Source organism: Verruconis gallopava (genome assembly GCF_000836295.1).
Source record: "Verruconis gallopava strain CBS 43764 unplaced genomic scaffold supercont1.52, whole genome shotgun sequence".
NCBI lineage: Eukaryota > Fungi > Ascomycota > Dothideomycetes > Venturiales > Sympoventuriaceae > Verruconis > Verruconis gallopava.
Window position 1 is genome coordinate 349 of NW_015622188.1, and position 20,441 is coordinate 20,789.

A 20,441-nucleotide genomic window follows, 5' to 3' on the forward strand; every position below is an offset into this window, starting at 1 on the left:
AACAGCATATCATCCACAAAGCGACGGCCAAACCGAGCGGGTAAACCAAATATTAGAACAATATTTGCGAATATATATCAATAATAAATAAAATAATTAAGTATAGCTTTTACTATAGGCAGCGCTAGTATACAACGCAACCAAGTAAAGTACTATAGGAATATCACCGTATTACGCGAACTTTGGAAAGGAACCAAGATTAATGGTTAATATATTAGCATACCTGCCTATGGAAGTAACGCTGTTTGCAGAAGAACTGTAATCGCTTTATACTTAACTATAATCTAATATTATGTTCCTGAATAAAAGAATGATCCTCCAGGCTAATCAGAAAAGGTCTAAGGGACCAGACTTTAAGGAGGGGGATAAAGTTTATCTTTAGCGATAAAATATTCGCACCAAGCGCCAAAGTAGTAAACTTGATTTTCTAAAAATTAGACCATTCAAGATTAAAAGAATTATAGGACCAGTGAATTACGAACTCCAACTATCTAAAAATATGAGGATATATCCTATCTTTTATATTTCGTTATTGGAAAAAGCGAATCCAGAGACTCCCCTTAATAAGGAAACTGAGTTAGAAGACCCTACCAAACAGGAATATGAGGTTAAGAAGATCTTAGATTATTGAGTCAGAAGACGTCAACACTTTTATCTTATAAAGTGGAAGGGTTACCTACTGGAAGAAAATACTTGGGAACCATATAAAAACCTTAACTATCCTCTTGAGCTGCGACGCTTTCATAAAGCAAACCCGTCTCATATAAAGCTATCTGGACTATTAACTTGTTAAGTTGCTGGAAGGAAACCAAGTTATTACCTAGCTCTTGGAGCTTACTATCCGTCAGACCACTATTACGGGCTCTTTCTTCCTCTTCCTCTTATTCAAGCTCTTCCATAAGACAGATTGCTTTTTCTTTGGCTCTCTTCTCGGTGAAATCAAGAAGCGCTCGATTACAAGATAAGTGACTCTGTATCTGGGATAGGTGACGCTGTAATTCAGCTATCTTGGCGCTGATTTTCTCTAGCTGTTTCAGATCCTCACTTATGGCGGATTTGGTTTTTTCTCTTATTTTATCTAGAGATTCCCAGGACGGACCTATGTAAGAAATTCCTTTGCGAGTACAACTGATACACCTAGTTCCTTTTAAGGAAGATATAACAACACACGTGATATTATTCTTGAGATAATTAAAATAAGCTTGAATTATTAGACTACCTAAGCTCTCGATTTCTGAAAATAAGTATTTATAATAGGAAGAAGGAAAGGAAGCTATTTTTGAAAGAAAAGTGGATCCTTATTAACCCTTTAAGTATTGAAGCTTGGGACAAGCTTACTAAGGAGGGGAATGATGTTACAAAGTAACAAGTTACATAAGAGAAGTGATCAGTTTGATTATGGGATGATCAGAATGATCAGCTTACATTAGCCAGAAAGTGTTATTGGTTCACCAAGGATAAGCGAATAGGATTTGTAGGAGCGATTATCTTGATTATAGGATGATCAGAGTGATCATTCGTATTCCAGGTCTATAAAGGAAGGAGGAATTCTCTTGTTTAGAGGCTGTGATTTAACTGTCTAGCATAGCTAGTAGTTAGTTTGAATATATTCTCATACTCTTGAAGCTCAGACTACTCTAAGTTATAAACATAACTATCTTATTGTATTCCTTCTATAATAAGCTCTTATTATACATTGTTCCTCTGCTCTAGGAAGCTAAACCCTTCCGAAGTGGCTTACATTAGTGAAGCTAGTCGGTATTGGGAAAGTGTTCCTAACATTGAATTAGGAAGTCAGTTTAGTTTAGGAGTCCAGTTAGCTAATATTAGGTAATATTAGGTCATGTTAGGTTATGTTAGCTGATATCGGTGCTGCTTTAATCAGACAGGCAACAGGATGGTGCCAATCACGTGTCATAGGGGTGACCCCATGACAACACCATACTAAGCATATATAATAATACTAAGGCCTAATAGTATAGTAAGAAATATAGGTAAGGCTATCACTGCCATCAGTCAGTAGTTATAATTAGCTTTAAAAGGGGTAAGAGCAGCAGTAGCGGTGGTGGTGGTCGCCAGGCCGTATGCTAACTATACTAAGATGCTATATGCTTACCATAGCCACCTCAGTACCTTAGGCAGCCATAATGTAGCTAATAAGAGGAGAGCGCTAGGCCCCCATCCGGTAAGGCGTTGGCCGCGTGGTCACCATGCGACGGTGGACTAGACCTTAGAATGTCTGGATTTATTTGAAACTGCTCCTCTCCTTCGCTAAGCCGTATACCCGAGTATAAATACCCTCATATATGAAAACACTTAAAGCTTCTCATTTTTCTTATTATATGCGTTATATATATCAGGTAAAATCTTCGCAAGTATTGCCATCTCTTCTGTTGCATGCTTACAAAGACCTTTTGCCATCGCTTCAAGTCCTAGAGCAAGCCTCTCATCAGCAGAGGTAATTCCATCAATGTCCCCCAGCCAGAAGCGCGAGCGCATGCGACAACCGTCTGGTTCATCTTTGATTAGGTGAATCAGGTGCCCCGTATAGATTACAGTATTTTGATCTGAATTCCATATACCAGTACGGCCGCAAATTGCGGTTGAGTATCCAGCACTCTTAAAGTCCTCTTCCCAAGCAGCGCCAAAGTACTCTTTAGGGGACTTAAAGCTGATTTTAAGACTCATAAGTTCCCCTCCTATATATTCTTTTACTAGATGGTGGCCTCCAATATATATGCCTGAATCACGGGGACCTTCCCAATCACTAAAAACATGGTCGCGTGGGTGCCAAAGCTTATATGTTGAAGTATCACATTGTTACGAAGTAACACGTGAACAATCACATGATGAATGATTGCGATCATTTCGCTCAAAAATGATCGGAATGAGCGCATTAACCAATGGCCGAAGACCAAGGTGTTGCTGATTGGTGGAAGTGATCATTTCGCTCAATAATGATCAAAATAATCCCTGGGTATAAGGCAACAAGGATATCAAGAATAAGGTCTATATAAACATCCTGTCTCTACCGAGATAACACTCTTTGTGATTTAACTGTCTAGCATAGCTAGTAGTTAGTTTGAATGCATTCTCATACTCTTAAAGCTCAGACTACTCTAAGTCATAAACATAACTATCTTATTGTATTCCTTCTATAATAAGCTCTTATTATATATTATTCCTCTATTCTAGGAAGCTAAACCCTTCCGAAGTAGCTTACATTAGTGAAGCTAGTCAGTATTAGGAAAATGTTCCTAATAAAAAGTTAAATCACCGAATTATTGGATAGGGCAAGGAACAATATCTTATATCTACTGTCTCTAAGAGAAGTAGTGGAAGTTAACAACAGTCTGGTCTACTAAAGAAGAAGGTTGAGATTACTTCAACTACCGGTACTACTGGGCTATCAACATATAGAACAATAGTATTACCACCACCTCCACCACCAAGAGATCCGGAAGTCCTACCAGACACTCAATTGTTTGATGACTCTGATTCATCTAACTCAAACTCTAATTCTGGAAATAAGAATCTCTTTGATAATAATATGACTCGACCAAAAGTCAATCCACCTAAACCTTTTAAAGGGGAATAATCCAAATATGAAGCCTTTAGGTCTTAGCTTAGAATCTATATTTATTGGAACCAGGATAAGCTTGACACCGAAGAAAAGAAAGTTATATATACTATTTCTTACCTAAGGGGAAATATATATACTTGGATCTAAAGGCGAGTTAATCAATATATCCTAAAGAAAGGAGATATTCCATATGATGTTAAGAGAATCTTCCAGAGTTATTTAGTATTTATAGGAGAAATAGATCAGTACTTTTAGTAAGTTAACGAAGCTTACTTAGCTAAGAAGAAATTATTGGAATTACGCTAGAAGTCAGATGCGAGTTCCTACACGGTCAAATTTAAGAAATAGGCGGCAATTTTAAAATGGAATGATAATGCACTTCGCACCAAGTTTTTCACAGGACTTAAACCAGAAGTCAAAGCCTAGTTATAGCTTAGGGAAAAGGAGATATCTACCCTTATAGAACTTATTAAATCAGTGATTAGGATCAATTCTATCCTATTTAAAAATAAGCTTAATAAGTAAGGAAAGACGCCCAAATACTAATCTAATTATGGGAGACCATAATGCTCTACCAATTACTACAGACCACAGCCTATAGAGATAAATAAACTCCAGAAAGGCGATCAAGCCCTGAGAAAGCCCAAGAATTTTAAGAAAAACATAGGAAATTGTTTTAAGTATGGCTAACCAGGATATTTTGCTCGAAATTATTTAAAGCTTAAGAAACAGTTAATTAAGATTCTAGGAATAGGCGTGCAAGTACGGAAGATTACTATACTTAAGAAAGGCTCTTATAATACTTACTAATGGGGACCAAACCAAAATATAGGACTATAGGATAAGACTATAATTTACGGAATCTTAGAACAGCATTCTAATATTTAGATAAATATGGCTTATAAGTTCTATTAGGTACTACTAATTAGTTATTACAAAGTCCAAGATTATAGATTCTGGGAGTATAGTGAGAATAAAGATCCAGGAGAACTATCATAGGAATATCCTTATAGACCACCTAAGGTTTCTTTCATACAGGTGCGATGAATACTCCAGATCAAGGGTATCCAGGGTAATGATCATTATGTATACTATAAGTATCTTCCAGTTAACCTTTGTATGGCTTGGAGTTATCAATATCCAAGACACCATATACCAGTAATATAATAGGGAATTATAGATAATAACTATATATCAATTAATATTGGACCATCGTAATAAGGAATCCAAAGTGTAATTAGAAATCTTAACCCCGAAGAGAATGAAATAATAGAAAATATCTATAAATATATCATAAAGCTTATCTATATAATAGATAACTTAACAAGAAGGGCTATTATATAGGTTTTGCCTAAGGACCTATATTAAATTGGACTTCAGATGAATGCAGATCCAGACTCTGAAGATCCATAGAAGTTATATTAACTGAACCTGCAAGTAACCAAGATAATGTCCAACCTGGATGGAAGTTCCAAGGAATGGGAGTCAGGCAAAGAAACGCTTGATGATGGTGAAAGCGAGCACCCTTATTTCTCAGAAAATGAGGAGGTTAACTATTAAGGGGCGTAATAGTTAACTCTTAGAAGGAACCTTGAAGCCTTAATAAGTTAAAGGAAAGTAAGCTGATGGTAGAAGTTAAGATTACAGGTAATTCTACTATGGCCATAATTGATTTAGGAGCTATAGCAGACTTCTTGAGCAGTTAATATATAAGGGAGTGGGGTTTGCCTTTATATAAGAAAAAAGACCTATACCTACTTATTACTACTGATGGAACCCTGATTACTTCAGATTAAGGTATGGTTAAGTATAAGATAACTGTTAATATAGCAATATTAGGTAAAAAGGTTAGTAGGATATTTAATATCACTAATATTAGGGATTCAGATATCATCCTTAGATTATTATAGCTCCAGGACGAAAGACCGCACATCGACTGGTCAACCTTAACTGTATCTCTGGTTAAGGATCGATGTCCTGCCCAGGCCAGGAAGCATACTAGAGGGCAGATGAAAAAGCTTATATAGCAGAGTATATAAGATGTAGAGGCGGTAGCTATTTATCAGCTTTAAAGGGAGTAGAAGATAGCATTCCAAATTCCTCCGGAGTATAAGGAATTTGCAGAACTTTTCGAGAAGGAGGTTTCAGAAGAAGCCTTGCTACCGCACCAGCCGTTCAATCACAAAATAATACTAAAAGAGGGATCCTAATTAAAAAGGTTTGGCATCTACCTACTCAGGGCAGACCAAAGAGAAGCACTAGATAAGTACTTAGATGAAAACCTAAAAAGAGGTTTTATTGAAAAGTCTAAGTCTCCCATAAGATATCTGATATTTTATATACCTAAACCCAACAGCGGACTACAACTTTATATGGATTACAGACACCTAAATAGTATTATGGTGAAGAATGGCATGACACTACTATTAATCCAGGAGTTATAAGACCGACTCCAAGGAGCTCGATAGTTCACAAAATTTGATATACCGGAAGCATTCCATTGAATTCGGATTAAGTAGGGCAATAAGTACAAGACAGTATTTAACACTCATTAAGGGCACTATCAGTATAGGGTAATGCTATTTAGGCTTATAAATACCCCAGCTATCATGTAAGTATACATGAACCATATATTGCGGGAACATTTGAACAAGTATATTGAGATCTATATAGATAACATATTAGTATACTTCCGGACGCTTGAAGAACATATCAAACATATCTGAAAGGTCTTGAAAGCGCTAAAGAAACATAATTTGTGGCTTAAACCATCCAAATATAAGTTCTATAAACAGAGAATTGAGTTTATTAGACTAATTATATCAGAAAAGGGATTGGAGGTAAATCCAGAAAAGGTTAAAAGAGTTAAGGAATGGCCTGAACCATAAACTGTTAAATAAATTTAAGCATTTTTAAGATTTATAAACTATTATCAATAGTTTATCCCTAGATATTTAAGGATTGCAGTACCACTTACTGAACTCACTAAGAAAAGGGAAAACACTAGCATCACTTCCTAGGAATTTCAGTGGACCAAAGACACTTAAAAGGCCTTTAATAAGCTTAAGAAATTGGTCACGATTATACCAGTACTATAATTATTTAATAAGAAAAAGCTAATAAGAATTAAGATAGATGCTTCTAAATATGCTCTCAGAGTAGTCCTAAGTTAACAGGACGAAGATAGGTTATAGCGACCAGTAGCCTATCACTTAAGAAAATTTATAGATATGGAAATTAGGTATTCCATATCAGATCAAGAGCTGCTAGTAATCGTTGACGCACTCAAATACTGGCAACATTACTTAGAAGGCAGAAAAGATACGTTCTTAGTCTTGTCAGATTACCAGAATCTCCGAAACTTCACCACTACTAAAGTGTTAAATAGACAATAGCTAAGATAGTTATATAAATTATTGTTATTTAACTTTAAGATCAAACATCAGAGTAGGAGACTTAATGCTAATGCAGATGTATTAAATAGAAGAACTGACTATAATAAAGGAATGGAGGTTAGACATACTCTGTTATAGTAAGAAGGAGACTCAATAATATATCAAGTGGTATCTCTAATCAAAATTAATATACCTGAGATTTAGAGGATTTGAACTGAATAATTAAAAGGAGACTTTATTAAACAATATATGGACTACAATGATCAACTACAAGTCTATATATATAAAGGGAAAATTATCTTACCCCCAAATCTCAAGAAAGAATAGATATTTAAGTATTATGAACCACCTCTGCAAGGACATACGAAAGCAGAAGAAGTCTTAGAAAGATTATAATGAAATTACTACTTCCCTAGGATGCAACAAAAAGTTTTTACTTGGATTAGGGCTTGCCATTTATACAAGAAGGCTAAGTATAAATGATATAAACCTTATAGGTTGCTTCAACCAAACCAAGCACTAGAAAAGTCTTGGCAAGAAGTATTAATAGACTTTATTAGACCTTTACCACCTTCTAAAGATGAAAATAATATAGAATATAAAAATATTATGGTTGCTATTAATCAGTTAATAAAATATATAATATTTATCCTGATTCCTTAGTAATTTACTGCTTCCTACCTAGCGAAGATCTTCTTGAAAGAAGTAGGGAAATTTGGTATACCTAAGAAGATTATCTCTAATCAAGATAAGATATTCATATCCTATTTCTGGAAAGAATTATACTAAGTATTATAGATAACTTAGGGAATGTCAACAGCATATCATCCACAAAGCGACAGCCAGACAGAATAAGTAAACTAAATACTGGAATAATATTTGCGAATATATATCAACAATAAATAAAATAATTAGGTATAGCTTTTACCATAGGTAGTACTAGTATACAACACAACTAAGCAAAGTACTATAGGAATGTCACCGTATTACGCGAACTTTGGAAAGGAACCAAGATTAATAGTTGATATATTGGCACACCTACCTACAGAAGTAATACTATTTATAGAAGAATTGCAATTGCTTTATACTTAACTATAATCTAATATTATATTCCTGAATAAAAGAATGATCCTCCAGGCTAATCAGAAAAGGTCTGAGGGACCAGACCTTAAGGAGGGGGATAAAGTTTATTTTTGGTAACGAAACATTCGTACCAAGCGCCAAAGTAGTAAACTTGATTTTCTAAAAATTAGACTATTCAAGATTAAAAGAATTATAGGACTAGTAAATTACGAACTCCAACTACCTAAGAATATAAGGATATATCCTATCTTTTATGTTTCGTTATTGGAAAAAGCGAATCCAGAGACTCCCCTTAATAAGGAAACAGAGTTGGAAGACTCTACCAAGCAGAAATATAAGGTTAAGAAGATCTTAGATTACTAAGTCAGAAGACATCAACACTTTTATCTTATAAAGTGGAAGGGTTACCCACCAGAAGAAAATACTTAGGAACCATATAAAAACCTTAACTGTCCATTTGAGTTATCATGGTATTATCATGAGAATCCAACATACTCGAGACCTCTTAGTTTTTAACAGTTTGATTAAAAAAGGCGAGATTGTCCGCGAGTTCACGGAGTTCACTATCAGAGCGACCACCATTTCTCACCCACTCTGCTTCTTCTTCCTCCTCCAGCTCATCCATTAAAAACAGATTGTTTTTACCTTCGCGCGGTCCTTAGCTATTTTTAGGATTTTCCAACTTTGAGAAAGTTGAGCGAGAAGTTTTTGTTACATAATATTTAATTTGGATAACTCTTTAAGATTCCTCTCTATAGCGGATTTGGCTTCTTCTCTGGTCTTATCCAAAACGTCCTATAACATATCTATACACTTTATGCCCTTGCGAGCACAGTTGGCGCATTTAATACTTTTTGAAGAAGACATGGCAATATAAGTTAGTTTATAGATTAAACAATATTTACAGCTAAGAATAGTGATGCTCCCGGATTCTTCAATTTCAGAAGTGAGGCGTTTGTGGCGGAGAGAAGGGATTGAAGACATCTTTATTTCCCTCTTAGTAACCGCTAAACTCTTTAAGTACTAAAGCTTAGGACAAGCTTACTAAGGAGGGGAATGGTGTTATAAAGTAACACATGAATAATTATATGATGAATAATTGCGATTATTTTGCTTAAAAATAATCGGAATGAGCGCATTAACCAATGGCTGAAGACCAAGGTGTTGCTGATTGGTGGAAGTGATTATTTCGCTCAATAATGATCAAAATAATCCCTAGGTATAAGGCAATAAGGATATCAAGAATAAGGTCTATATAAATATCCTATCTCTACCAAGATAACACTCTTTGTGATTTAACTGTCTAGCATAGCTAGTAGTTAGTTTGAATGCATTCTCATACTCTTGAAGCTCAGACTACTCTAAGTCATAAACATAACTATCTTATTGTATTCCTTCCACAATAAGCTCTTGTTATACATTGTTCCTCTGCTCTAGGAAGCTAAACCCTTCCGAAGTGGCTTACATTAGTGAAGCTAGTCGGTATTGGGAAAGTGTTCCTAACACACATATATGTGAAAACCACCAGTCTATCATTTGTCCATTACAGTTTAACATATCTATTTAAAGTTAGTATTTATAAACATCTATAATATTAATTTAAGAACCAAAGTCTTCCTACATGTATTTGCAGCTATATGCCACATTCCATCTTCAGTTTGTGTATATCCAGTCTCCATTGGTAAATATTCCTGTCGTACGAGCAGGCTCGCTTCCCGTAAGAGGAGTGCTCCTGAGCTTGTTGACATTTAGACTGATTATGCCTGTTTAAGAGGAGAAAGAAGGAGGATTATGAATTTAGAGAATAAATTTGACTAAATATATTTATATTTTGGTTATATTTTTTAGAATATCTTCTTCAGTTCATCAGCTGTATTTGAGGAGTATATAAAAAAATTAGATCAACCGGAACATCCGTTCAGCAGTCCTACACATCAATGAAATTAAAAATGATTTGCTTATCTGCTTATCCAATCGGCTTGCAATCGGATTAGCCGAGATTTTCCAGCCTTTCATTCAAGTAGTAAACTTGGGTTGAGAGCTAATGCATAATGGAAGCCGGGTTATACCCCGCATTACCCCATGGGGTATGCTAAGGGTTCTGGAAAGTGAATTTTTTATATTCCATGTTTATAGAATAGATGCCAACTATAGGTCGAATAGAAATACTTGTTTACGAGGTAGGTAAATATGATTTCTCTCGGAAGGCATATTCCGGTTTCCATCTGGTTAATCCAGGCGTATAAAAGGGAAAGGATTTCCTATTCCTTTAATTTTTTAAGTATCTATTTGCTTATTCCTTATCCTCTGCAAATCCGCACCTGATCTTAATACCAAAATTTTTCCAATCAATATCATGGATCAAAGTAGTGATCATATAACTCCAGTACTTACAGCTCCTGGAACTGAACTATTATATGATATCAATAACCTTAAAAAATATTCCGAATTTCAACACGTCGCACATGGTGATTCCCATATTCTTCTTGTTCCTCAACCATCATTAGATGATCTAAATGATCCACTACGCTGGTCGCGGCTCAAAAAATGGGTCACTTTATTAAATGGTATCTGGTATTCTTTTAATGGTGCTGTCACAGGCCCTATTATGGCGGCTGGTATATAATCAATAGCTTTATTATTGGAAAAGTCGACTAAATTTATTGTCTAGGAATGATTCCCTTAACAAAGCAATTTGGAAAAACCTTGCAAGAAATCAGCTACGCGAACGGCGCAACACTTGTCTGTCAAGGCGTTTTCACTGTAGTTTGGATGCCGTTTGCTGTAAAGTATGGCCGTCGTCCCATTTATCTCATCTCGAACTTTCTTATGGGGATTGCATGCATCTGGCTTGGCATCTGCAGCAATAAGACGTATACTCCATTTATTATTGGACGTGCTGCCCTTGGGGCATTCGAGGCGCCTATTGAGTCTATTGTAAGTGAATTTATATCTAACGGTAATTGGCAAAAGTTATAAGAAAATATATAGTCACTTATTTCTATATAATCTCTTCAGTATAACCAATCATAAGCGTATACTGTTAAGTATTTATATTAAAGTACTAACTTTAGGAAGGTTCCCTCAACAATTACTGATCTCTTCTTTCTCCATGAGAGAGGAGAAAAACTGTCCATTTACGGGCTCTCTGTACTTGGGGGAAACGAGCTTGGACCTATGTTATCGGCATTCATTATTCAGTCAATGGGTATGGATTGGGCATTCTACATTGTCGCAACATGGATCGCCGGAAGCTTGGTCTGTATGTTTTTCACAATGCCAGAGACCAAGTTTATGGGCAAGCGTCCTATTATACACATCAATGATACCGTCAGAGCCAATCCAGGAGACAAGAGCGCTATGGAGCACGTCGATCATAATGATAAGGCCGGCATATCTTCAAATAATGAAGTTCATGAAAGGAGCTACATGTCGCAACTCACGTTTTGGTCTCGAGGAGACCCGCATGTGAACTTATGGAAGGCATTCTTTGCCCCTTTTATATTGCTAGCTTATCCAACAGTTCTCTGGTCTTGCATAGTCTATGGGTTTGCACTGGGTTGGAATGTCATTCTTGGTGCTAGTGTCGCCCAGCTTTTTGCACCACCGTAAGTATGCCAGCTTTCATCAATATACTTTGGCTGATATATATATATAGACCATATAATTTCAGCTCATCATCTCAAGGCCTTATATTTCTCTCGCCACTTGTCGGATCATTAATTGGTACCTACTTTTGCGGTTCATTCGCAGATACAGTTGCAAACTATTTCACCAAACGTAATAATGGTATCAGAGAGCCGGAGATGCGTTTACCAACATGCGTCATTGCATGTGCGCTTACATTCTTCGGAGCTCTTTTATCAGGATTAACTTACCATCATAAAACTCACTGGGCAGGTCCGATCGTTGGCTTCGGTATTCTCTCAACTGGTGGTCAAATGGGAGCAACGCTAGCAATGAGTTATTCTCTTGATTGTCATAACGAGCTGAGTGTTGAATTAATGGTTACAGTTGCATCTTTAAAGAGTCTGATTGCTTGGATTTGGACTTGGGTTATAAATGATTGGGTTATCAAAGATGGGTTCTTAACCGTTGTCATCATAATCGCTTCTCTGAATGTTATGGTTTATGGGTTGACGTTTGGTCTATATTTCAAGGGTAAACAAGTCCGGTTATGGCTTAAGAAAGCAGATCTTCTTAGCAGGGTGGGAGTAAAACAAGATCTTACATTACTCTAGTACTATGTAGCATTAATATTGAGACAGAGGAGTTTCTCGTAGTTTTTCTTGAACTTTTAAAATGGAACTCAATAATATATATAAGTCTGGAATTTCTTCATCTGCCACCCACTTATAAACAAGCGCTAGAATACGGTTCTGCGAAGGTATTTTGCTATATAGAATTTTTTGTTCTAGATAAATATCTAAATTTGATGTGTTAACGAATCCAAGCTTCATAATTGAAAATAGTGTACCTGAGATAATTTGTACTATGTCATGTCTATTGTAAGTTCTAGAGCTTTTAATAAATAGGCTGGTCAATCCTCTTATGCACGATTTTCCCCTCCTGCTAGGTGCTAGTACGTACTATCATCACTTCTGAAATAGTGTCCCCGGATAATCCGTATCCTAAAATACTCCTCGGAAGATCCGTACCTAAACTTCCGGGGTTACTAATCCAAATTAAATAAATACAAATAATAAGAGCCTCAAAAAATATTTAATATAACCCCATTATTATCATAAGTAAAGGGAAACGAGCAATGTGAAAGCATGGTTAATAAATTTTCCCTTCTCTGATTGCAAACCTATTAGTTGAACAGTATCTATATGACTGCTTTGGCTGCTATTACTCCAACAAGTACCACAGAGTTTACAGCTACAGAGGCCTACTTTATTAGTATGTCGAGTATGGAATCAGCCATTGTTACTAATGGTACTATGAATGGTATTGGATACCAAGATAAGAGCAGCAACAATGATATCGCTCAGCCTCGCCATGAAATACCAGTCCTGGTTATTGGTGCTGGTCCAACCGGCCTGCTAATATCATATCTTCTATCACAACTTGGGGGTATGTAGTCCGATATAACTACACTTACTCTATCATATTAAGCATTAACGAGTAGTTAAATCACTTGTTATCGAGAAATATCCCACTCGTTTACCTGCGCCGAAAGCTCACGCCATCAATCCCCGGAGTATGGAAATATGTCGGCAATTTTGTCTCGACACTAAATCAATTCGTACTCTAGGTACTGCTAGGCAAGATGCATTCTGGGTCAATTTTGTGACGAATCTGAGTGGCCAGAAAATTGGAGTGCTTCCCTATGAAAGAATGGATAAGAACATACTGGCTGATGTTCCAGAGATGATACATAATATCCCACAACCATTATTTGAGCAGTTCATTGCGGATCACCTTATACATGACTCTGGCGTTGAAATCAAGAAAGGCATACATTTTGTTTCATGTTCCCAACACGCTGGACGAGTTACAACCATTGTTGAAGAGCGAAGCACCAAAGCACGTTATTCAATAAGATCGCAGTACGTTGTTGCATGTGACGGTGCTAAGTCTACTGTGCGCAATTTCCTCGGGATTGAGTGCGACGGTGAAGACTCTTATGAAACAATGATGACAATTCATATCAACGCCGACCTACGTCCTGTTTTAGGTCCTCAGACGGGCATGCTTCACTGGATCATGGATCCTACGGTCTCTGGGTTCATCATAGGATACGACCTCTCTTGCAACCAGGTTCTTATTTGCAACTTCGACTCTCGAAAACACCCTGCGGAAAGTTGGACTACTGATTATGCAAGAAGTATAGTCATTGCAGCAATAGGTAAAGAAATACCGTTTGAGGTCCTCAGTTACCGGCCTTGGATTTTAAGTCGGAAGGTAGCAAGGAAGTATCATGATGGCAATGTTTTCCTTTGCGGAGATGCTGCGCATTCTTTCCCCCCTACAGGTGGACTCGGGTTGAATTGTGGGCTTGCTGATGTCCACAACTTGGCCTACAAGTTAGCGGCAAATATACAAGGGTGGGGTGGTGTTTCACTCTTGAAATCATATGGACTTGAAAGACGACATATTGCCGAACTATACTCCCAACAAAGTGTGAAGAATGGGAAAAAAATATTTGGTTTTCTCAAGACACTTGGACTTGCTGACAACGATAATGTAGAATTGGCTAGGAAAACATTGGTTGAAAGAGTCAATAAAGTGGAGATGCAGCCAAAGATCAGGGAAGGTGTTGAAGGCCAGAGGGAGCACTTTGACAACCTTGAACTGCATATTGGCTATGTATATGGGAATGACTATTATCCTCCTCACGCTTCGCAGTTTACACCAAAGTTCTTGGTTGGCGCGCGATTACCACATACTTGGATTCGTCCACGTCCACATCTTCTTGATAGCCGGTTGAAACCTGTGGATTTGTCCTATGTTTGGGAGTTTACACAACATGAACGAGATTTGCGACGTTTTTCTACTCTAGATCTGGTACCTAAAGATGGTTTCACACTTTTGGTCAGCACAAAGCGGAGTTGGTTTGATCGTTTCGAAAGAATCAAACAACACCTTCTACGCCATCGGGTCAAGATTCTCTTATTCATTGCAGAACAGGACTTTGAATTCACAATACTGGATGATGGTAAGAAATGGGCTAAAAATGCTGGATTTTTGGATGGAGGAGGATTAGTTGTTCGTCCCGACCAACACATCTTAATGCGGGTGAATGCTGACACTAGTGGCGATGAGATAGCCTCTCATATTCAAAGCCACCTCGGTCTTTAAGTATTAACTCACCCTGTAGCTACTCAGTCATTTTCAAAAACTATAGAATGAGAATATTTTACTTTTTCATCTGATTATCTTCTTTGGTATCTGAACTATTCTCAAGACTGAATGATCTTGCTTGAGATCTTATTTTAAGTTCACTTCGAGCTGTATATCGATAATGCATCGAGAGGCAAAACTCGCAGTCTACAGCCTATGATCCACTTTGGAGCTTTCCTTCGTAATCTGAAGGACAAAATCTTTCACGATATCTGCAAACTTCTGCGTTCTCGGGACAGTGTGCTTCCAAGGATGAGACACAACTTTTGCGTTCGCCAATCGAGATATGAGCCACTGTTGCCTCTCTCGCTGACTCTTTTCACTCTCCCACTCTTTTTCTCCATAAAATGCTAGTGCTGGAGTGTTGATTACATTTTCAGGCCCTCCCTCAGCATAGAAAAGCCAGTGTACTGTTTCGTCTGGATAGCGGTACGGATTGCCGGAAAACATGATTAAGAACTCGAGTGGCGGGTGCCACGGAGGTACGTATTTCTTAACTAGTGGGTGACATCTCCTCGATGGTTCAAGCATGGCTGCAATTGACGCGGCTGCACAGCCTCCTTGTGAAAAGCCAAGAACACCCGCAAATGGCCCATGTTTATTCAGAGTCTCTCCCCAAAGCGCCATTGTTGCTTCAATCCCAGTATGCTTTCGCAAAATGTCGTCCGTTTCCCACCAGCTACGCTCATCATCGCCTGTTCGATAGTCGTGCTGTCGTGCATTGACGTAGGGCGTATTCGAAATCTCAAATAACCCCGTGAGTGCAATGAATTCAAAACCAAACGGCTCTAGCGTGTGAACAATAGTATTGATGCGACGATTAAGAAATACCGGGCCTGACTGCGCAACACCATGCAATACTAATATTTTTCGGTTCATCATTGCTAAGTATTGTGTATAGTGAGGGTACGCGCTAGAAGTTTTAATGCGCTAAGGGTACCATGATATATCTTGTTGAGAGAGGTGTTGGATCAAGGAGAGAAATCCATGGAAGACAAGTATATTATATATTCCTAAATTATAAGCAGCAGAGCATCATGCTCTCATTTTGTGATGATTGGGAAACAACGCGAGAATAACTAACTGCAGAAAAGAAATTCCCGAGTCTTGAAGGTGCCGTCGGCATAACTCGGTACGTGCTCCACAGTTTCTCGGTTAAACGACTACTGCCTGTCCCTTCGTCTTGCCAGTATCAAAAAGCTGGCGATTCCACAACAAGCAGTTATAATTTTAGCCAATGAAATAGAACAAAATCATATTTCATTAATGAAAAAGCTGACAATTAATTTGCAATTATATGCACATATTGATTCTTAAAACTTTCTCCTAGCTCAAAGGGCTCGATGTTTTGTCAAACTCGATCTTCATTTCCTTGAGCTTTCTGACAGTAACATAATTCAGCGACATGTAGATTTTAAGAGACTTTTGAACATTCACCGTGAGCAGACTCTTAAGAATTCCAAAAAGCAAAATGTCTTATTGATGTCCTTAGTTTAATGATGGAGTCAGAACGGTCTAGAAAGACTAAGAACGCAAAGGTAAATATGTACCTGTAAAACCGAGGTGGACATTACTATATTGCATTTGTAGTGGGTATGATGAAATGGGACCCGACAGCGGCGACGGTAAAGTAAGGGCCGAGACATGGAGGTTCAGAGTTTAATATATGTATGTTTACAATCATAAATCTGGAAACTATACTCTACATGTCTCCTTCGAATTATTCACAGGAGAGGCGTGAATCAACCTTTCGTACTAGCTACAGTCGAGCCTCTGGGGCAGCACCCGAATCTAATGCCTCCGTTGCCATCAGCTGTTCAGCTACGAGGCCCGCCTCCGGCGAAGCTTCACCTGTGCTCGTCAAAACCTTCGCTGGTTGCACTTCAAGTTCAGCACCCATCTTCAGGCCCAGTTTATTTACCTGGTCAGGCATCTTCTTACTGTCCTGTACACGGACGTACGAGTTCTTCGGACCACTAACCAAGCCTTTTACAACCAAAATGCCCTTTTCGCTATCCGTCATGAGAACTTTTAGGTTCTGAACTGTGTGCATGATGCCACCCATACGACCGGCCATGCGTTTGCCCGGGTGTACGCGCGAGCCCGAACCTTGTGAACCACCCGCGGAGCCAAGAGTTCGGTGAGTAAGGGATTGACCATGAGAGGCTGGTTGGCCGGACATGCCGTGTTTCTTCATAACCTGTAGTTTGAGATGAGCAGAATGTTCATTTGCTTGAGCCTGGTTGACTTACACCAGCGAATCCTTTTCCCTTGTTCTTACTCCTACAATCAACATACTGCCCAACAGTGAACCAGTCCGGCTTCAGCTCGCTTCCAATAGGAACTTGAAGACCCTTTGAATCTTTGACTCTGAACTCAACGATCTTGTCCTTCGGGCTTATCTTGTAGTTTGCTAGATGTCCAAGTTCCGGTCTTGTCATGTTCTTCGGTTTCCTGTACCCACTTCCAACTTGCACTGCCCAATAGCCGTGCTTATCCAAAGTTTTGTAACTTATGACCTGACATCTGTCTACCTGGAGAACAGTTGCTGGCATGCGTCGTCCCGTGTCTGGCTCGTAAATGGACACATGGCCCTTCTTTATGGCTAGCAAGCCTGTTCGTTGAGGAATCGTGTATGATTTACGTTCTAGGACCTTAGACCTTGACAATGCCTCTGGCGCTCCGTGGTGTGCGGACTGGTCAAACCTGTTGGGTTTCGGGGGTGGTTTAAGGATGGACCTGATGCCTCTCCGCTGCGCTTGGCATGGAAGTGTGCGCAGCGGCGCGGGCAGTTGCAGGTAAAGTGCCGATAATAAGATATTTATTGGGGGACGAGGAGGCATCTTGGTAATGATTGTCGTCCGCAATGGATTGTCGGCAATACCGTTGCTGGATGCTTTCAACAACGCGAAGGTCGATGCGGAATTGGAAACTTTTTGCCAGTTTGGGAATTCAGTCAGGCGACAAGGCCTCCATCGGCAACACGTACTCTTTAATGGTTGAAGGCTTGCCATAATCACATCGAACGAACAGAATCACCACCTACAGCGGTAAAAACAAAATATATGTATATATATATATATATGTGTGTGTGTGTGTTTATGATATCTTGAAATTCATAAAGAGTCTATTCTTCTATGATAGAACTATGTCCGTCAGCACCAGAACCGTTCACAACATCACGCGAATTGGACCATCTCGGTAAAATTTCTGTAACGGGAAAAATTCCTCCCGTTCAGCTTTGGTTTGGTCTTGCATATCAGGTTGTTGTATGTTTGCGATCGTTGTGTCAACCCTACTCAGTGACTCTGCACAGCGCTCCATGTCCCAAAAGCTGGAATCATCTTAGGCTGCTTGAGAGCTATAGTGCGTCAGGATTTACCAGACAGCGACTGTAAAAATTGTAGTTCATGGCAGCTCCTATTCCAATTTGTGAAGCAGAACTCCACAGATTGCATAAGATCATGATATTATAAGAGCACAAGATTCTCTAGATTTCTTATATATATCTACCTTTAAGGAATTCAAGGTTCAAGTTCAGGCATGATTAACATACCTCGCTCTGCACCACAGAGGCTCCTTCTCCCATAGTACGTATATTTTCTTCGTGTTAGCCCAGTTCTCGCTAGTTTGTTCACACAATTCCAGGTCGAAGTTCCAGAGTACTTTCGACAAGATCAGACGTATTTCATGATACGCCATGCTGCACAATGTTAGCTAATCAATCTTCGAAAATCTAAGAGATGAACGCACTTCTTGCCTAGACATGCACGTGGCCCAACAGAGAAAGGATTAAGGGCTTGCTTCAAGTCTGATGCGTACTCGTTTTCGATCCATCTCTCTGGAAGGAAGGAGTAAGGATCTCTAAAATTCTTTGCATTCCGGTACGTTGCAAGATGTTGGCTGTAAACAATCGTGCCCCCAGGAACAGGTCTTGCATCAATTCTTGCTCCCTGTGGTGGAACAACACGAGGCAACCCATTTGACACAGGCGGATACATCCTTAAGCCTTCTTGAATGCAAGCATGCAGATAGGGTAATGCTTGCAGTTTCTCGATCGTAATCTCACTGTCGTCTTGAAAAGAAGATCGAATCTCTTGCGTCAGCTTCTTCAACTTTTCTGGATTCTTCAATAGATGAAAGGTAAGGCCACTCAGTAATGTGGCTGTAGTTTCGGTACCTGCAATCATGAATACGTCCGCATTCTTGTACATCTCAAGACGAGACAAGCCTGTACCATCCTCACGAGAGATGACAAGTCCCCAAATGTCTGGCCTGGCATCTTTTCTCGCAAGTCTTTTATCGACGCGGGACGATGAAAACTGTTTATGCTCGTTTCTTTTCTCTTCCAGGTGGGTAAAACGCAGAAGGTTCAACATTATCCATTCGAGCAGTGGAAAATAGCGAACGCTATGGAGATAGGCGCCAAACTTGAAGTTCGCGAACATTGCTCGAATCCATCCGTGATAGGTCGAATCTTTTAAAAGATCAAGCGATTCTCCAAATGCCAAGTCGCCCATTATGTCAAAAGTTGTAAAATTATACATCATCACCATGTCAAAAACGTAGCTTGGCTCCTCTTCTAGTGTGGTTCGGATATTCTCCACAAGACGATCGACGTAAGTCAGGAAAAGCGATTCTTGCATTTTCAGAGAACGGTCTGAAAATGCATTGGCAAAGATTCGACGCATACGCGAATGTGTCTCATCATCGCCGTTTATGATATCATGGACTCCATCATTGAAAGGATGGCTGTAAAACTGATGGAACTTCTGCAAGGTAGGCTCTCCGCCTTTGCGATGACCATAGATGTCTTTCCACGCATTTGCACTTGAAAAGCTTAACTCATTTGGAAGAACGCGTACGACCTCTCCGTATATCTCGTGCAACTTTACAATCTCATGCTGCAGTTCTCCCCGTAGCTGGCTAATGACATACGGCAGGCTGCTCGCGGCGTGAGACTTAGGTCCTGGGAAATGCCGCAGAGGGTGGAAAAAGATGTTGTATAGATACGTTGCGATTTGAAAGGTAACCAGCTTAAGAAGAGTCAGAATCAGTAGATTTTCAGTAAAGTTGCACTCACTACAAAGGTTAAAACGCAGATAAGGTTGAGCGCAAGTTGAGGGTGAGTGACTACCACTTCAAAAACTCCCATGGCCGATTTCAAAATTGACTGATGCAACAGATGATGATAGATTTGGAAGATTTCTGCTTCTCTTCTCCCAGAATTGCCATCGGTCAAAAGTCATTTTATACCTTCAAGTCGAGATATTGATCAGCATTAACAGGGATACTCGTACTTATAGCCTAATTGAATACGAAGTTTCCTGTGACAATCGCTTCAAGGCACATGCTTGGCGAATGAAGCAAAGAAGAGAAGATCCAGCAGAAAATTAACTGTGATTGGGAACATTAGCGCTGAGAGTCTTTCCGTGTTGGATGCGATCCGAGAAGCCGAAGACATAGCCACTTGCTAATCGCATCACGGTGAGGATAACAGTTCCGAAATGATGACGCGGACACAAGTGAGCAAA

The 20,441-nt window shown here is 39.0% G+C and overlaps 3 protein-coding genes across 3 annotated transcripts; all 3 read right to left on the reverse strand.

Annotated features, from left to right (window-relative positions):
* Positions 1 to 14,953: 14,953 nt before the first annotated feature.
* PV09_09017 (uncharacterized protein) lies at positions 14,954 to 15,958 on the reverse strand. The gene has a single exon (XM_016363004.1). The coding sequence runs from the start codon at positions 15,787 to 15,789 to the stop codon at positions 15,055 to 15,057; it is 735 nt and encodes a 244-aa protein (XP_016209115.1). The 5' UTR covers positions 15,790 to 15,958; the 3' UTR covers positions 14,954 to 15,054.
* A 594-nt stretch (positions 15,959 to 16,552) lies between these two features.
* Positions 16,553 to 17,811, reverse strand: PV09_09018 (50S ribosomal protein L3). The gene is made up of 2 exons (XM_016363005.1): positions 17,160 to 17,811; positions 16,553 to 17,107 (listed from the first exon to the last, which is right to left on the reverse strand). Exons 1-2 carry the CDS (start codon positions 17,748 to 17,750, stop codon positions 16,667 to 16,669), a joined length of 1,032 nt encoding a protein of 343 aa, XP_016209116.1. The 5' UTR covers positions 17,751 to 17,811; the 3' UTR covers positions 16,553 to 16,666.
* Positions 17,812 to 18,444: 633 nt separating this feature from the next.
* Positions 18,445 to 20,062, reverse strand: PV09_09019 (uncharacterized protein; the record flags this gene model as incomplete). Its single annotated transcript, XM_016363006.1, has 3 exons — positions 18,445 to 18,610; positions 18,661 to 19,943; positions 19,991 to 20,062. 3 exons carry the CDS (start codon positions 20,060 to 20,062, stop codon positions 18,445 to 18,447), a joined length of 1,521 nt encoding a protein of 506 aa, XP_016209117.1.
* Between the last annotated feature and the right edge of the window lie 379 nt (positions 20,063 to 20,441).